The sequence below is a fragment of the Artemia sp. Qi Xiang Cuo genome, chromosome 9, assembly GCF_049724085.1.
Source record: "Artemia sp. Qi Xiang Cuo chromosome 9, ASM4972408v1, whole genome shotgun sequence".
Taxonomy (NCBI): Eukaryota; Metazoa; Arthropoda; class Branchiopoda; order Anostraca; family Artemiidae; genus Artemia; species Artemia sp. Qi Xiang Cuo.
The window spans coordinates 72,463,262-72,481,886 of NC_142802.1; the positions used below are offsets into that span (position 1 = coordinate 72,463,262).

The following is an 18,625-nucleotide window of genomic DNA, read 5'->3' on the forward strand; positions in this document are numbered from 1 at the left end:
AGAATAAAAAAGAAAAAAAAAGCTATAATCTCCTAAGCTTAAATTAGGCTACCCAAAACATTCCAGCACAAAAATGATAAAGCATAAACTAGGTGAGGCCCTGTCTTTGGAAACTAGTGTTGTAACTGGTAAAATTGGTCACTGTAAAATTGGGTGTTTTGTATATTTTATTGTAATTTTATGGACCCCTGTAAAATTGGTATTTTACAAGTATTTTAATTATATCTTACATATTTTACTGAAATATTTTATAATGCCTTGCAATTTTCAGAGCACAAAAGCATGAAGAGGCTGGCAGAAAAAGGATTGAATATAATTTTGTTTTGTGTATAGCTGTTCCCTGGTTTAAAAAGCTGTCTGTCTGACTTAGGTCTCTTGTTATCAGAACAATAAAGTCAGGGCTGTAGAAAGGGCTATTGGAACGGTTGGGCCCAATCAGGCCCTGCATTTGAAAGGGTTCCGCGCCTCCATCAAAATGAACAATTGGTATTCGAAATAGTAAAATATTCTTGACAATTCCAGTAAGCACTGCTTCTGGAGAAGGATCATTTTCCAGGCTAAAACCAATACAAAAAAACTATGTGACATCAATAATACATCAGGATAGACTAAATAGTTTAGTAATCATGTTGACGGGAAGTGAAAAAACAAGATAAAATAGATCTTAAAACACTATTTTAGAAGCATTTGCAGAGCAAAAATTTAGAAATATGTAAATTTATGTGCCCATGTTCGGTGATATAAATTTCAAAAGGCATTTTCAGCACTTTAAAGGGTAGTAGATGTTATAATGTTATAAGGCATTTTCAGCAGTTTCATAATATCTAGGGAAGACAAACGTAAATTAACATAAGCACAAAATGAGTGCAAAAAAGAACAAAAGAGGACAAAAACGTAAGCTCAACATGAACAAATGGACCATCAAATGAGACAAGATCAAGAGGACGACCAGATAGATTAAAATGTATGGGTGATAATCAGCAACCTAGACCATCAAAAGTGACAAGACCAATCCAAGCAACTAAGACAAAAGGCACTAAAAAAATGTCTGAAGCAATGATAAACAAAAATTCAAACTTAAGCATAAAGGGCGATGTATTGAGGAGGGGGTATCTCCCCTCAGATACAGAATAATTTCTGTTAATTTTATTTCTAATCGTTTTTCAAACATTACCGGGAAATCCACCTCCCCCTCCAAGGGAAATTGCTTCCTGTATACCCGTTAATTTTATTTCTAATCGTTTTTCAAACACTACCAGGAAATCCATCTCCCCCTCAAAGGGAAATTGCTTCCCTGGAATTCCTCCATGAAATGTTTCTCCTGCATAATACCCCCTCCTTGGGCAATTCCATCCTTGCTGAACCCCCCCCCCCCAGAAATTTGTCTTGCAGAAAATTTGCCTCAAATTTCTCCTTTCCCTACTTTTATTTAAAAAAGACTTGGTTTTCATTTAGTTTCTAATTGTTTTTCAAATCATGCCAGAAATTCCTTCCTCTGCGGAATATTTTTCCTGGAAATCCCCCTCCAATGGAATAAACTCTCAGAAAATTCCAACCTCTTTGAAAATTTCCCCAGAACATCTTCAGATGTGAAATTGAGTCGGCAATGAGAAAATAGGATAAATAAAATTAATTTCGTGTAGGAATTTTGGCAAATCCCCCTGTAAAAGTTACCGTTGAAATTTCGTCTCCGGAAACTTCCGTCTCCATGGAAATTCATCTCTGTAGAAAATACCCCTACCCCTCCGCATAAAATTATTTTGCCCCGAAAATTGTCTGTTTACTTCCCAATAACAAATATTATATGTAAACAACAGGCAAATTTCATAGCTTGCAGCCCTTTATCCAGGGGTTGTAGGGGCTCATGTCATCTCCAGAACCATGGTTATTTTCATCATATTTTGTTATATTTCATTAGAATTGACCTAACTTTACTTCTCATGTGTGTACCATTATGTATACAAGTACCAAAAAAAATATTATGTTAGAAGAACAGCACCATCACAATCTGCAATACCAACAAATTGTGGCATAAAGCCCAGTAAAAACCTACAAAGATACTGTAAACTACCCAAGTGCTATTTGTAAGTCATTGGGACCCTTCAACTCCGTATGTGTTCACTGTGGAGTCCTCCAATATCCCACAGGAAAAGTAGCCAACAAAGATGAATTGCTTGGGGTCTGCTGCCTGCTTGGTCGAATTGCATTCCTGCATCAACAATTTCCAAATAAATTTGTTTGACCTGTTATAAGACATCACTGTCTCTCTAAAGAGTTCCACAAACAAATATGAAACTGGAACTCGTGTTTTGCTTTAGCTTCATTCAACGTTTTTGTCAATATTTTTGTCAGGGACTTCTGCTCAGCCGTCTTCAGTGCTCAAAAAAAATAAAGGAAAACTATACTTTTGAATTATCTTTAACTGAGCAGAAGAAAGACTGTTTGATTGCCTTCCTAAAATAATGTATAAAACTCTTTCCTTCAAACATTAAAGTTGCCTCATCAAAAGAACTACACGATCTGGATTATCAACAATGTGGAGGGCCAAAGTAGAATCAATATCCTCATTTTTATTCTAGATTTCACATCTTAGAGAAGTTTTGTATTCATGACTTCTTTTCTCTGGGAGTGGGCGTTTAACCCCCCCCCCCCCACACACACACAGACACGCACTGAAAATACCCCCCTCGGAATATTCGCCCTGCCCCGCGGAAAATTCCCCCCCACCTATTTTCCCCTTGGATAATTCTGGATTTTCATTAGAAGGGTATTGAAATTTCTACTCTCCTGTTTAAGTCAGGGGCAATCGTATTGCATGACATATAGTAAAAACCCATAAGGGTTCAATGTATTAATATTCGTTTGTTTGTTTTTTCCCAGCGTGTGGAAGGGGTAGTTGAATTAGCTTTGAAGGGGGCTTGGTCAATTGGAACTTGAAAGTTTCAGTGCCCTTTTCTAAGGTTTAGCCTGCTTATCAACCAATTGCTACCAAATGAGTTGTTACTGACTAGAGCGTCTTCAGATAAGTACAGAGTTAGGTCTATGGGAGGTAGAAATTGATATATAATCCTCAAGGCCTTATCTAAAACTTTGGTTTGGGGATGGGGGAGGGAGACTTTGGAACAGGCACGGTCACCTGAATCAGAATCTAAGACTGGAGGAGAGGAACTAGATTTGCTAGCAAATCCCATTAATGACAGTCTTAATGACTGTGAAAGGGACTGAATGTTCTGCTATTATGATCCTGTACTTAGTTAATCTAAGTCATCAAAGTTTTAAAAACCTCTTTTTTGCTTGTATTCGGTACTTTTATAAACAAATGAAAAATAGCATGTATTTGATATGAGGAATGTGGCTGAATACGGCTATTTAATATATGCAAGGCTGTTAGGGTAACAGTTCTTAGGTTTAAGTGTAGAAAAGAATTACTACCATAGTATGATTTTACTCCTCCAAATAATAGTAATTTTTTTTTTTTTTTTTTTTTACGAAATGAATGTCCGAAATCAGGAAATGTCCAATTGTTGAGGTATCATTCTAGGCACAAGATAACCAAAGGGATAAACTAGACAGTTGATTAAATTGATGAAACTCTAGATGAAGGGGCATTATCTTTTTTAAGCCCAGGAAAATCAGTATCATTAAAAAATTCTATTAAAAGCTGTAAGTGGTGCTGAAAAAGAAATGCTCAACTGTGTTGTAGCTACAGGACAACTCTGAAATACCAATTTTACCCTGTGTTTCCTAGGAAGTATCTTATTTTACCAATTTCACCTTGTTTTACCAATTTTACTTACCAAATTTTTATTTTACGGCAATTTTACAACACTATTTGAAACCACTGTTACTGTTGTTATCAGGGCTGTCATGTATGCATCTCATATATACCAAATAAGGAAAGTGGATAAATGACCCTCCTTCCCCTTGGATTTTGGAATATACCTGTTTTTATCTTAATTTATTCAAAAATCCATGTCCCCGTATATTATAGTCAACTAGCACCACTTAGTATACTGTGGCAAGATGCAATCACTGTTAAATATCAGTAAATATCAGAGTTTAAATATCAGTCTGTTCTGCAGAGACTGAACAAAATGAGTTAAGGGACAACTAAAAAGATAATTAGTTGTTTATCCTCTCATACATGGCTTGATAAATATCATTATGATTCACTGTCTTATCCATATTCAATATTATCTGAGGGATATCCAGGGCTCTGGCTCTCTATGGCTCCTGGGATCTTATCACACTTGTCAGTTTAGGTTTCTGTATGCTTCATGTCGATGTAAGAAAACATTTCAATTGAATTTGAGGCTAATTTGGCTTAATTTTTCAAGTTCCGTTTAGTGCAAAGAAGATGTTTCAGTTTTTTTTAATTAGGAAGCAATTTTTGGGATCCAGTCATGGACAGTGGAAACCTATTTGATGTACAAATGCAGCCCCTGATGTGTAAATTTTTAAACTAGGCTACTTCTTTGCATTTCCAATACCGGTACTTGCAGAGTGATTTTTTCTTTCTCTGCGTTGTTTTGTCTTATAATAAGTTGTCTTTTATGCATACTGATTTAAGAAGACGAAATCTTTCTTACAGAAGAAAAGAACAGAGCTTTTAAAACAAGCAAAATTATGGGTTGGCACAAGATATATTATGGCACAATTGGCACAATTGTGGTTGGCACAATTATGGATTGCACAAGATATATCTACAAAAATGGCTCAAATAAACTGACTTGTGGCAGTTTCCAATATCTGTAGAACTGTAAAAACTAGCCCTTTACAAAAAACACAAAATAGGCCTAGGCCCTGAGACAAGGTCGTATCCGGGGGAAGGTACTAGGTTTTAACCCCTCTGAAACTATTGTATGGCTCATAAAAAATTAAAAGAATGCATATGAAGAAATTTTTGATATCTTTTTTTTAAAGTTTTTTTTTGTATTTCTACCGCAATCAGAATCCCGGATACGCCCTCGCCCCCAGAATATAGGATATTCTCTTACGAGCAGAAAGTTCTATGACAAGGCAACACAAAACATAGTACAGCTTTTAGTATAGAAATTAAGTTAAAAAACAATTTTTTCAAATAAAAGTAAGGAGCAAAATTAAAAATTATCAGTACCTCGCTCTTTAAACTAAAGTTTGACTTCTTTCCCAATTCTTTAGGAGGGCTGCTGAAACACAAAGGCCGTTGAATTGGAATAAGAAGCTTTTTTAAAGCATTAAAAAACTTTGGCCATATTTCGTATGTGGGGGAGAATACCCCCTCCTCAGTACCTTGCTCTTCACGCTAAAGCTCTTTTGTAGTTAATAAATGCTTCTTATTCTAATTAAACGGCCCTTGTATTTCAGGTGTCGCTCTTAAAGAATTGAGATTAGAATTCAAACTTTAGCATAAAGGGCAATGTATTGAGGTGGGGGTATCTCCCCTCAGATACAGAATAGTTTCTGTTAATTTTATTTCTAATCGTTTTTCAAACATTACCGGGAAATCCATCTCCCCCTCCAAGGGAAATTACTTCCCGAATACTCGTTAATTTTATTTCTAATCGTTTTTCAAACACTATCGGGAAATCCATCTCCCCCACAAAGGGAAATTGCTTCCCTGGAATTCCTCCATGAACCGTTTCTCCTGCATAATACCCCCTCCTTGGGCAATTCCATCCTTGCTTAAAATCCCCCCCCCCCCCATAAATTTGTCTTGCAGAAAATTTTGCCTGAAATTTCTCCTTTCCCTACTTTCATTTAAAAAAAGACTTGGTTTTCATTTAGTTTCTAATCGTTTTTCAAATCATACCAGAAATTCCTTCCTCTGCGGAATATTTTTCCTGGAAATCCCCCTCCGATGGAAAAAACCCTCAGAAAATTCCAACCTCTTTGAAAATTTCCCCAGAACATCTTCACATGTGAAATTGAGTCGGCAATGAGAAAGTAAGATAAATAAAATGAATTTCGTGTAGGACTTTTGGCAACTTCCCCTGTAAAAGTTACCCTTGAATTTTTTCTCTCTGGAAACTTCCGTCTCCATGGAAATTCATCTCCGTAGAAAATACCCCTACCCCTCCGCAAAAAATTATTTTGCCCCGAAAATTGTCTGTTTACTTCCCAATAACAAATACTATATGTAAACAACAGGCAAATTTCATCTACAGATTTAGAAATCTTCTTCAGATTTGCTAAATATCTCCTACATTTGACCGCTTGGACAAGAAATCATAAAATTGTTCGATTGTATAAGCTATCTGACCATAATTTTAGCATTAATAAACCTGTATCGTATTTTCAAAGTATGTTCCATCATTCATGGTCACCAATTTGTTCATAATAGTTTTTTTATATTAATGTAATGCATATAGTCACTGTTCGTATTAATGCTATGAAGAGTTTTCTTTTGTCAGGTGGTTGAATTTTCAATGTGTGTTTGTGTCCTTCTTCTTCTTTTTTCTTTCTTTTTTGTTTTCTTTAGTGATTACTCTGTCTACTGTACCTTTTGTACCTTTTTTTGACGGGCAATAAATGAATAATAATAATAATAATAATAATCTTACAGCCCTTTATCCAGGGGTTGTAGGGGCTCATGTCATCTCCAGAGGCATGGTTATTGGACATTTCAACTGTGCTGAACAAAATGGCTGTCTCGAAATTTTGGATGGATTACTTTGAGGAAAAAGGGTGTTGGAGGGGGCTAGTTGCCTTCCAATCGTTTAGGTCGCTTAAAAAGGGTAGTAGATGTTATAATTTCCGTTCAACAAGCCCTCTCCCGGTCTTCTAGGACTAGTGGTTCGATACGATCACCTTAGCGAAAAACAAATAAAACAAAAATAATTATGCATCCGTGATCTTTTTGCTGGCAAAAAATTCAAAATTCCACATTTTTGCAGATGGGATCTTGATATTTCTATAGTAGGGTTCTCGAATATGCTGAGTTTGATGATGCGATTTCCATTAAGATTCCTTGAGTTTTAAAGGGTGTTTCCCCCTTTTTTTTAGAAAATCAAGTAAATTTTCTCAGGCTCATAGCTTCTGATGGCTATAAAAAGAAACTCAAGCAACCTCACCTTTCAGTAAAGTGCTTCTTTTAGAATTTTACAAATATTTGAAAATATTGCGAGTCAGTTTATTTGAGCTAGTTTTGTAAAATATCTTGTGAAATCAGCATAGCAATAATTTTTGTTCGTTTTAAGTTCCAACGTCGCTGTTTCCTTCCATAAGATTTTTTTTAGATATACGCAATAAGCTTTAGTAAATGATGGGTTTGTAAGGGCATTAGATATAGGTTTTACTTCTTACATCTTTTAAATTTTTGCGCTAGATATGTGCAACTTTGCCATGTAAAAAAAAAACTCGAAGGGATTTCGTTTTCGCTTTATTAAATTAAAAAAAAATTTCAACTGAAAGTAAGGAGCAACATTAAAACTTAAAACGAAAAGACATTAGAAAAAAATTCAAACATGAAATTAAAAAAAATCAAACATTGGGAAAATGAGCGTGGGAGGAGGCCTAATTGCCCTCCAATACTTGGATCACTTAAAAAGTGCACTAGAACTTTTAATTTCCGTTCGAATGAGCCCTTTCGCGATATTGTAGGACCACTGGGTCGATGCGATCACCCCTGGAAAAAAACGCGCATCCGTTATCTTTCTTATGGCAAAAAATACAAATTCCCCATTTTTGCAGATAGGAGCTTGAAACTCCTACGGCAGGGTTCTCTTATACGCTGAATCTGATGGTGTGAATTCCATTGCTATTCTATTACTTTTAGGGGTTTCCCCTTTTTCGAAAATAAGGCAAATTAGCATAAAATTACGATTTTTTTTATGTTTTGGTATCAAAATTCCGTCTTTTAAAGTTTTGGTTACTATTGAGCCGGGTTGGTCCTCACAATTTTCAGAATTCACTACTAAAAATTTTCGACTCAAAAAGAAAGATTTAAGGATTCATAGCTATATTTTTGAGAGCATAAATACAAGTGAGATCATATTTAGTGAAGTATGTTAAGCCACATTTACCCTTCAAGAGTCGAGAACATTCAAATCTAGAACAAATATGCGAAGAAACACACTTTTTTTTGTCTAAAAAAGAAAGAAAGACGCCTGATCAATATCCTCCCCACTCAAGACTCATTCCTAGATCTTATCCTAGATGTAGCTAGACGTCGCAGTATCCTAGACGTGGTAACATTTCGCTCCCACGAACTGTTTGATTTAAGACTTTGCAAATAAAAACTCAATTATTTTCATGGAAATGAACAGATGCCATTTTATTCATTAAGTAGCTTTTTCCCCCAAAGCGTGTTTTTTAGTTATCACTTTCTAAGTGGATTGGGAGAGGGAGTATACAAAAAGGTGGATTGCAAGCCTCCGGTTAAGGATGTTCGACCAAGGTAAATAAAATAGTACCATCGCCATGCATCCCAGCCTTTCTGATCTGGGAAAAGCCCCAAAAAGTGCCGTGTGACAGTAGGGGACTTTATGAAGGAGTTATGAAGCTGAATTTTAGCTTTGGATTAAGCCAATAAACTTATCTCACCAATCTTTGCGGTAGCCTGCTATTCATTGCGGAAAATTTCAGACCTGACTAACTGTATAATGCTAACAATTATAGTACGGTACGCATGCGCTGTTCGAACACCTAGCTTTGTTATTCGAGATAATTTTGTTCCAACAGTATGTCCTCAAATCACTATGGAAAGGACTAGTTATATTTGCGCGCATAAAGAATAACCCAATACTGTGCAATTTGTGTAGACTTATAACCATATACCATGTTCTTAGCAAGTTACTTGAAAAACTAATGTATCAATTTCTGCGAGATGAATGTGATTTTGGGGACTATCAATTTGGTTTCAGACAAGAATTAGGTATACAAATTATAAATTCTGTATTTTGTCTAAAATTAAACGACATAAGATGATGAAGAAGAGTCTACGTATGCGTAAATCAATAGCCTACGTAATTAACCTACGTATGCGTAGTTGACATGTCTAAAGCTTTTGACTCCATTTTACATTCACAATCATTAGTTGCTTTATTAAATAGTGGAACTAGTGGTTTTATGTGTGCGTGCCTTTGGAATAGGTACCAGAATTCGATAGTCCGGATCCGTTCTCGTGATGGATTGGAAAATCCTATTCCCGTGAAGCGTGGGGTAAAGCAATGCTTAGTCTTTAAGTCCATTAATTTTCAACAACGCACTTAAAAAACAGCGACGAGAAATATTCGACCCTATATCAGGGGCGCCATTTGGGGGGGGGGGCAGGGGGGGCCATTGCCCACCCTAATTTTGCTGGGGGGCCCAAGCTTCTTCCCAAAAAGGCCTTTTTTTTCTTTTACAAAATATACAGGAACAAAATTACAATTAGCAATTAGTCAAAATTTTGAATCTGTTACATTTATATGTAGATTAACTTAGATAATAGTGTGATTAATAGTGCAACTGGGTCGTGCAAGGGTTGAAGTGACAGATCAGTGTCTGATTTTATTGATTCAACATCTTTCCTATGTGCTATCATGAGCATTGTTTCCACTTTTACTTATTTTGGTAGTAGAATACTTATTTTTGGACTATTCTGCTTCCAAATATTAAATCTACTTATCTACTTATTTTTGGAGGCTTAAGTTTTCTTGCCGGCCAAGTATTTCGGTTTTGATTCCGTTGAATTGTAATCCTATAATGTCTTATAGAATGGAAGGGTGAAATTGTTTCTAGAAGCGGCATCTTTGTCGGGAGTGGAATCTTTGTGGGGAGCGGCCAAAAGGAAATTTGAGAGATTATAAAGATCAGTTTAAATGAATGAATTTGTTCAAAACTGTAAGACCATCCATATATAACCCATGTATTATTCGCCCAGTTCGCCAGTTTACTATCTTATATCATTAGTTGAAGAGCCATTGAGAATTCATGAGTTTGCCAGGAGCTCAAGAACGTAAATTGGCAGCAGTGAAGAAGGAGACAGAAGCAGAAAAGCGAGTTTCTCTGAACAGATGGATTAAAAAGCAAAAGCCAAGTGAAACAGCTGGGCAAGTAAGTAACCTAAAGTATTTGTGATTTATTAAGTCGTTTGTTTTTTTCCACTATATTTTTGACCAAATTTTATATTCTGAAACGCGTTGCGTATTTTATATTGTGTTAAGGGGATGCGGTACCTTAAATGTTCACCCTATCTCGCCCATTATAGACTTTTTTAGTTTGTCTGGCCAAACTATTTAGAATTGATTGGGCAGTCTTGTCCTGGCTTGTGGAGCTGTGATAAGAAATTCGAATAATTCCCAAAAAATTAAAAGTCGACACCTACTTTCCCAGATACCTTTGAAAACCCATTTCAATTCTAGCAGTTTTTCCCGGAGATAGAGGTGTTCAGTTTTAATGAAACATAAATAATCGGAAAGCCTATCCTATATTTTTTCTATTAATCAGAGTAAATTTTCTTCTTGAAGTTGAGGAAAGGAGAGTTCCTCAAAATGTTCCAGCATACCTGCTAGGAAAACGCCGAAAATCACCTCAAAGGGATTATCAGTTGACCAGCTTGGTCCCTTTGGGAACTCCCTATGGCGCTAAAAAAAATCTAATTCTTTTTACTGTTGTAAAAAAGCTAATTCAGAAGTTAGGTAGCCTCTTTTACTTTCTAGTTTTCTCCTTAGATCTTTCCTTTTTTTCTGCCATTTAATTCTTCTTTAATAAAAGAAAAATTATAGCCCCTCAACCAATGCAGTATAGTTATCTTTAAAATTAACTAGCCTTTTAATGAAAAATAATAAATACAAAATAATATTGGATATGCAGTAGACCTGGTTTCCAATAAATTAAATAAAAAAACAAGTTTTTTAAACTGAAAGTAAGGAGTGACATTAAAACTGAAAACGAATAGAAATTGTTCCGTATATGAAAGGGGCTGTCCCCTCCTCAACGCTTCGCTCTTTACGCTAAAGTTTTTTATTGTTTAAAAAAATAAAGTTGTGAGACAGAGTCAAACTTTAGCGTAAAGAGTGAGGCGTTGTGGAGGGGATAGCCCCTTTCATATAAGGAATAATTACTGTTGATTTTAAGTTTTAATGTCGCTCCTTACTTTCAGTTTAAAAAAACTTGTTTTTTTTTATTTAATTTCTGATCGTTCTTTAGTCAATGCAGCTTTTATTTTAGCTCACCGTCATTAAATAAGTAAACAAAATTTGCATAAAAATTTTACTTTTCTTTTGCTAAATGGATGTCTCTAAATTTGGTTATGACGTAATTTACAAATTAACTTACGTAACTAACTTCTATATTCGTATATTTTTCTTCTGGCAAAGAATACAAAGTTGCAGATTTTTGTAGATATGAGCTTGAAACCTATGTAATAGGGTTTTCTGATACGCTGAATCTGACGGTGTGATTTTCATTAAAATTTTTTCACTTGTAGGGGATGTTTCCCCCCTTTTTAAAAAAATCGGGTAAATTTTCTCAGGCTCGTAGCCTTTGATGAGTAATACTAAACTTAATAAAATTTATATATTTAGAATCAGCATTATAAACCCATTATTTTGATACATTTATTTACATCAAAATTCCATTTTTAAAAGTTTCGATTACTATTGAGCCGTATCGCTTGTTTTTTTTATTGTTTTTTTTATTACGGCTATGTTATTACGTATATGAGGGGGTTCTCCCCTTAGTCAATATCACGCTCCTATGTTAAATGTTAAAAAAATTTTAATTCACAAACCCTTGAATCACAAAGGCCGTTTAATTAGAATAGATAGCTCTTTTGAAAGTACTAAAAAAAACTGTAGCGTAAAGAGCGAGGTATTGACTTGGGGGAGAACCCCCTCATATACGTTATAGTTTCTGTTCGTTTTATGATGTAATGTTGCTTCTTACTTTCAGTTGAAAAAACTTTTTTCTTAATTTAATTTCTGATCGTTTTTTAAATAATGCTTGGAAATCTGGCGCTCCCTTCACAGAAATGTCCCTTACCCCAAAGAAACATCCTCCTCGGAAAGATTCTCCCGAGTAACCCCCTCCTCCAGCCCCCCCCCCTCCAGAAAAAAAATCCTTCCTGAAAATGTCTGTATACTTCCCAATAACCAATAAATAATGCTGGCAAGTCCAGCGCCCCTTTCATGGTAATTTCCCTTCCCCCATAAAAAATTCCTTCATGGACAGATCCTCCAACATAACCCCCGACCCCCCCCCCATTACCAGAAAAAAACCCTCCTAAAAACTTCTGTATACTTCCCAATAACCAATACTATATGTTAACATTGGGTTAAGTTAGTAGGGACCTATCATGAGTTCCTAGATACACTGCGTGCTGCCATCTACAATTTATTCTAATGCTGACAGTACATAATTTATGCATATTTTTATGGTTTTTGTCACTGAGAATGAAAAAACAGGGTTTTTCTCACTTTGGTGTATTTTCATGGTCGATTTATTTGTTGTTGTTCGTCCAGGTGTACGCTAGGGGGAATTTTTTTCTATGGTTTTTGTCACTGAGAATGAAAAAACAGGATTTTTCTCACTTTGATGTATTTTCATGGTTTCGTTCTGTTTGATGGTTAAGATACAGAGGGGAATGCATATGGCTTCACTTAGGGGAAGAGATGTATTGATCTAGGACTCGAGGGGGAAGTGAATATCCTAGAACTTTATTTGCAAAATCGAGGGGAATTATTGATTCACGAAAGAGGAATTAATTTGTTGTTTCTAAGGGGAATTATTGATTTACGAAATGGGAATTAAGAAACAAATACGGCTTCTTTGATCTTAGGTCTGAGGGATAAACGATCTTTAGGTCAGAGATAAAAATTTATATTCTATTTTTAAATATGGGTTCATTGATCTTTAGTGTAAGGAATTAGAAATGACATCACTTGTTATCTTGGAATTATGTGAGAGTCTCAAGAGATAAATTAATATTCTATTTTTTTAATACTGTTTCTTTGATCTTTAAGTCAGAGGGATAAGTTGTTATTCCATCAAAACCTTAATAGAGTAGGTAGGAATATCTAGAGGATGAAGCGATTAACGTTGGGAAGTGTTTACTAGGAATTTCAAATGTGAAAGCGCAGGGAAGCCAAAACAAAAGGAACACACAGAAATTACTTTTAGGGGATTATTTGGGTGAAACCGTTTTGAGACATTTTAGAAAATGATTTGGGCGAAACCGTTTGAGCCATTTTAGAAGATAATTTGGGGTGAAACTCTGTGGCCGTTATAATATACAAGTTCTATTTGAACAGTGTTGTGAGGTCCCCTACCTTAACAACCCCTAACCCCAAAGGGCCCTCCTACCCCAACCCCAAAGGGCCCCCCCCCAACCCCAATGTACCCCCCGAGCCCCCAAAGGACCCCCGCACCCCCAAAGCCCCACCGAGCCCCTCCCTTCCTCCCTCCCTTATTGATTTTTTTTAAGTTTTTTCGGACTGAATTTTTAAGACTTAGAAATTATCCAACATTTTTCCGGGTTTTTCTTTAACCTATTGGCATAGAGTTTTAGCTTAGAGTCTTAGCTTAGAGTTTTTGTTAGAGTTCTAGTTTACTTTAGTTTTAGTTAAGAGTTTAGAGTTTTACCTTAGAGTCTTAGCTTAGAGTTTTAGTTAGAGTTGAAGTTTACTTTAGTTTTAGTTAAGAGTTTGGAGTTTTAGCTTAGACTCTTAGGTTAGAGTTTTTGTTAGAGTTCTAGTTTAGTTTAGTAATAGTTAAGAGTTTAGTTTTTAGCTTAGAGTCTTAGCTTAGAGTTTTAGGAGGAGTTGAATTTTACTTTAGTTTTAGTTGAGAGTTTAGAGTTTTAGCTTAGAGTATAGTCTTAGAGTTTTTTTAGAGTTATTTTTTAGTTTAGTAATAGTTAAAAGTTTAGTTTTTAGATTAGAATATTTGCTTATAGTTTTTGTTGAAGTTCTAGTTTAGTTTGGTTTTAGTAAAGAGTTTAGAGTTTTAGCTTAGAGTTTTACATAGAGGTGAAGTTAAGTTCAGTAATAGTTAAGAGTTTTAGCTTTGAGTATTAGCTTATAGTTTCAGTTGAAGTTATAGTTTTAGTTAAGTTTTAGTTAAGAATTTAGAGTTTTACCTTATAGTCTTAACTTAAAGCCTTTGTTGGGGTTGTAGTTTAGTTTAGTTATAGTTGAGAGTTTAGAGTTTTAGCTTAAAGTCTTAGCTTAGAGTTTTGTTAGAGTTCTTGTTTAGTTTAGTAATAGTTAAGAGTTTAGTTTTTAGCTTAGAGTCTTAGCTTAGAGTGTTCGTTAGAGTTCTAGCTTAGTTTAGTAATAGTTAAGAGTTTAGTTTTTAGCTTAGAGTCTTAGCTTGGAGTTTTAGTTAGAGTTTAGAGTTTTAGCTTAGAGTCTTAGCTTAGAGTTTTTGTTAGAGTTCTAGTTTAGTTTAGTAATCGTTAAGAGTTTAGTTTTTAGCTTAGAGTCTTAGCTTAGAGTTTTTGTTGAAGTTCTAGTTTAGTTAGTTTTAGTTAAGAGTTTAGAGTTTTAGCTTAGAGTTTTAGTTAGAGTTGAATTTTTGTTTAGTAATAGTTAAGAGTTTAGAGTTTTATCTTAGAGTCATAGCTTAGACTTTTAGTTAGAGTTGTAGTTTTAGATAAGAGTTTAGACTTTTAGCCTAGAGTCTTAGCTTAGAGTTTTTGTTGAAGTTCTAGTTTAGTTTTAGTTAAGAGTTTAGAGTTTTACCTTAGAGTCTTAGCTTAGAGTTTTTGTTAGAGTTCTAGTTTACTTTGGTTTTAGTTTACAGTTTAGAGTCTTAGCTTAGAGTTTTGTTGAAGTTCTAGTTTAGTTTAATTTTAGTTAAGAGTTTATAGTTTTTACCTTCGGGTCTTAGCTTATAGTTTTAGTTAGAGTTGAAGTTTAGTTTAGTTATAGTTAAGAGTTTAGAGTTTTAACTTAGAGTATAAGCGTAGAGTTTTAGTTAGAGTTGAAGTTTACTTTAGTTTTAGTTAAGAGTTTAGAGTTTTAGCTTACAGTCTTAGCTTAGAGTTTTAGTTAGAGTTCAAGTTTAGTTTAGTTATAGTTAATAGTTTAGATTTCATCTTAGAGTCTTAGCTTAGAGTTTTTGTTGAAGTTTTAGTGTATTTTAGTTTTAGTTAAGAGTTTAGAGTCTTAGCTTAGAGTCTTAGATTATAGTTTTAGTTAGAGTTGAATTTTAGTTTACTTATAGTTAAGAATTTTCAGTTTAGCTGAGAGTCATAGCTTAGAGTTTTTGTTAGAGCTCTAGTTTAGTTTTAGTTTAGATTTTCGAGTTTTAAATTAGATTACTAGCTTATACTTATATTTATAGTTCTATTTTAGTTTAATTAAGAGTTTAGAGTTATAGTTAAGAATTTAGAGTTTTAGCTGAGACTCCTAGCTTAGAGTTTTAGTTAAAGTTGTAGTTTAGTTAAGTTTTAGTTAAGAGTTTAGAGTTTTAGCCTAGAGTCTTAGCTTAGAGTTTTAGCTTAGAGTTTTTGTTGAAGTTCCATTTAAGTTCTAGTTAAGAGTTTAGAGTTTTAGCCTAGAGTCTTAGCTTAGAGTTTTTGTTGAAGTTCTAGTTTACTTTAGTTTGACTTAAGAGTTTAGAGTTTTAGCTTAGAGTCTTAGCTTAGAGTTTTTGTTAGAGTTCTAGTTTAGTTTTAGGTAAGAGTTTAGAGTTTTTAGCATAGAATCTTAGCTTAGAGTTTTTGTAGAAGTTCTAGTTTAGTTTAGTTTTAGTTAAGAGTTTTAGCTTAGAGTCTTAGCTTAGAGTTTTAGTTAGAGTTGAAGTTTAGTTTAGTAATAGTTAAGAGTTTAGAGTTTTAGCTTAGAGTTTCTTAGAGTTCTATTTTAGTTTTAGTTATGAGTTTAGAGCTTTACCTTAGAGTCTCAGCTTAGAGTTTTAGTTAGAGTTGAAGTTTAGTTTAATTATAGTTACGCATTTGGAGTTTTAGCTTATATTTGTATCTTATACATTTAGTTAAAGTTGTAGTTTAGTTAAGTTTTAGTTGAGTTTAGAGTTTTAGCCTAGAGTCTTAGCTTAGAGGTTTAGTTAGTGTTGAAGTTTAGTTTAGTTATAGTTAAGAGTTTAGAGTTTTTAGCTTAGAGTCTTAGCTTAAAGTTTCTGTTAGAGTTCTAGTTTAGTCTAGTTTTCTATAAGAGTTTAGAGTTTTGCCTTAGAGTCTTAGCTTGAAGTTTTAGTTAGAGCTGAAGTTTAGTTCAGTTCAGTTTTACTTTATAGTTTTAGATTAGAGTTCTAGTTTAGTTTAGTTTTAGTTGAGTTTAGAGTTTTAGCTTAGAGTCTTAGCTTAAAGTTTTAGTTAGAGTTGAAGATTAGTTATCGTTATAGTTAAGAATTTAGAGTCTTAGCTTAGAGTTTTAGTTAGAGTTCTAGTTTAGTTTAGTTTTGGTTATGATTTTTAGCCTAGAGTCTTAGCTTAGAGTTTAGTTAGAGTTGAAGTTTAGTTATAGTCAAGAATTTAGAGTTTTAGTTTAGAGTCTTAGCTTAGAGTTTTAGTTAGAGTTGAAGTTTAGTTTAGTTATGGTTAGGAATTTAGAGTTTTTAGCTTAGATCATAGCGTAGAGTTCTAGCTTAGAGTTTTTGTTAGAGTTCTAGTTTAGTTTTAGTTTAGAGTTTTACCCTAGAATCTTAGCTTAGAGTTTTATTTAGAGTTATAGTTTAGTTTAGTTTTGGTTAAGATTTTTATACTATAGTTTTATCTTAGAGTTTAGTTATAGTTGTAGTTTATTTATATTTAAGAATTTAGAGTTTTAGCTTAGACTCCTAGCTTAGAGTTTTAGTTAAAGTTGTAGTTTAGTTAAGTTTTAGTTAAGAGGTTAGAGTTTTAGCCTAGAGTCTTAGCTTAGAGTTTTAGCTTAGAGTTTTTGTTGAAGTTCTATTTAAGTTTTATTTAAGAGTTTATAGTTTTAGACTAGAGTCTTAGCTTAGAGTTTTTGTTAGAGTTCTAGTTTAGTTTAATTTTAGTTAAGAGTTTAGAGTCTTAGCTTAGAGTTGTTATTGAAGTTCTAGTTTACTTTAGTTTTAGTTAAGAGTTTTAGCGTAGAGTCTTAGCTTAGAGTTTTGTTGAGTTCTAGTTTACTATAGTTTTAGTTAAGAGTTTTAGCGTAGAGTCTTAGCTTAGAGTTGTTATTGAAGTTCTAGTTTAGTTTAGTTTTAGTTAAGAGTTTTAGCTTAGAGTCTTAACTTAGAGTTTTAGTTAGAGTTGAAGTTTAGTTTAGTAATAGTTAAGAGTTTAGAGTTTTAGCTTAGAGTTTTTTAGAGTTCTAGTTTAGTTTAGTTTTAGTTATGAGTTTAGAGCTTTACCTTAGAGTCTCAGCTTAGAGTTTTAGTTAGAGTTGAAGTTTAGTTTAGTAATAGTTAAGAATTTAGAGTTTTAGCTTAGAGTAATATCTTAGACTTTTAGTTAAAGTTGTAATTTAGTTAAGTTTTAGTTGAGTTTAGAGTTTTAGCCTAGAGTCTTAGCTTAGAGGTTTAGTTAGTGTTGAAGTTTAGTTTAGTTATAGTTAAGAGTTTAGAGTTTTTAGCTTAGAGTCTTAGCTTAGAGTTTCTGTTTGAGTTATAGTTTAGTTTTAGTTAAGAGTTTAGAGTTTTGCCTTAGAGTCTTAGCTTGAAGTTTTAGTTAGAGTTGAAGTTTAGTTCAGTTTAGTTTTACTTTATAGTTTTAGATTATAGTTCTAGTTTAGTTTAGTTTTAGTTAAGAGTTTATAGTGTTAGCTTAGAGTCTTAGCTTAGAGTTTTAGTTAGAGTTGAAGTTTAGTTAGTTATAGTTAAGAGTTTAGAGTTTTAGCTTAGAGTTTTAGTTAGAGTTGAAGTTTAGTTTAGTTATAGTTAAGAGTTGAGAGTTTTTAGCTTAGAGTCATAGCGTAGAGTCTTAGCTTAGAGTTTTTGTTAGAGTTCTAGTTTAGTTTAGTTTTGGTTATGAGTTTTAGCCTAGTCTTAGCTTAGAGTTTAGTTAGAGTTGAAGTTTAGTTATAGTTAAGAGTTTAGAGTCTTAGCTTAGAGTTTTAGTTAGAGTTGAAGTTTAGTTTAGTTAAGAGTTTAGAGTTTTTAGCTTTGAGTCATAGCGTAGAGCCTTAGCTTATAGTTTTTGTTCGAGTTCTAGTTTAGTTTAGTTTTAGTTTAGAGTTTTACATTAGAGTTTTAGTTAGAGATGAAGCATATTTTATTTTTGTTTAGGACGTTAGAAACTCAGCTAAAAGTTTTAGTTATAGTTCTAGTTTAGTTTAGTTTAGTTTAGGCTAAGAGTTTTAGAATGGAGTCTTTGCGTAAAGTTTAGATAGATTTGAAGTTTAGTGGCAGTCAAGAATTTAGAGTTTTAGCTTAGAATTATAGTTAGAGTTGAAGTTATTTTAGTTATAGTTATGAGTTTAGAGTTTTTAGCTTAGAGTCATAGCTTAGATTTTTTGAGAGAGTTGAAGTTTAGTTTAGTTTTAGTTAAGAGTTTAGAGTTTTTCCTTTGGGTGTTATAATAAAGTTTTATTGAGATTTTTATTTTATTTTTTTGGTTTTTATAGATTTGTGTATTATCTTAGAGTATTAGTTTGAGTTCTCCTTTAGTTTAGTTTTAGTTAATAGTTTATAGTTTTAGATTATATTTTTATTTAAATTTATATTTTAGTTTTATTTAATATTTTATACTTTTACCTTAGAGTCTTAGCTTAGAGTTTTAGTTAGGATTGAATTT

The 18,625-nt window shown here is 33.5% G+C and overlaps 1 protein-coding gene across 2 annotated transcripts in view; it reads left to right on the top strand.

Annotated features, from left to right (window-relative positions):
• The window catches only part of LOC148949007 (epimerase family protein SDR39U1), a 100,763-nt gene that overhangs the window by 5,756 nt on the left and 76,382 nt on the right, over positions 1-18,625 (top strand). The window contains exon 1 of one of the 2 annotated variants that reach the window (XM_089094171.1): positions 8,715-8,854. The exons of the other annotated variant lie outside the window; for it this stretch is intronic. Coding sequence (XP_088950297.1) covers positions 8,788-8,854 — 67 coding nt within the window. The 5' untranslated portion in view covers positions 8,715-8,787. Of the gene's footprint in view, positions 1-8,714; positions 8,855-18,625 lie in introns of those variants that run through there. 2 annotated transcript variants of the gene reach the window in all.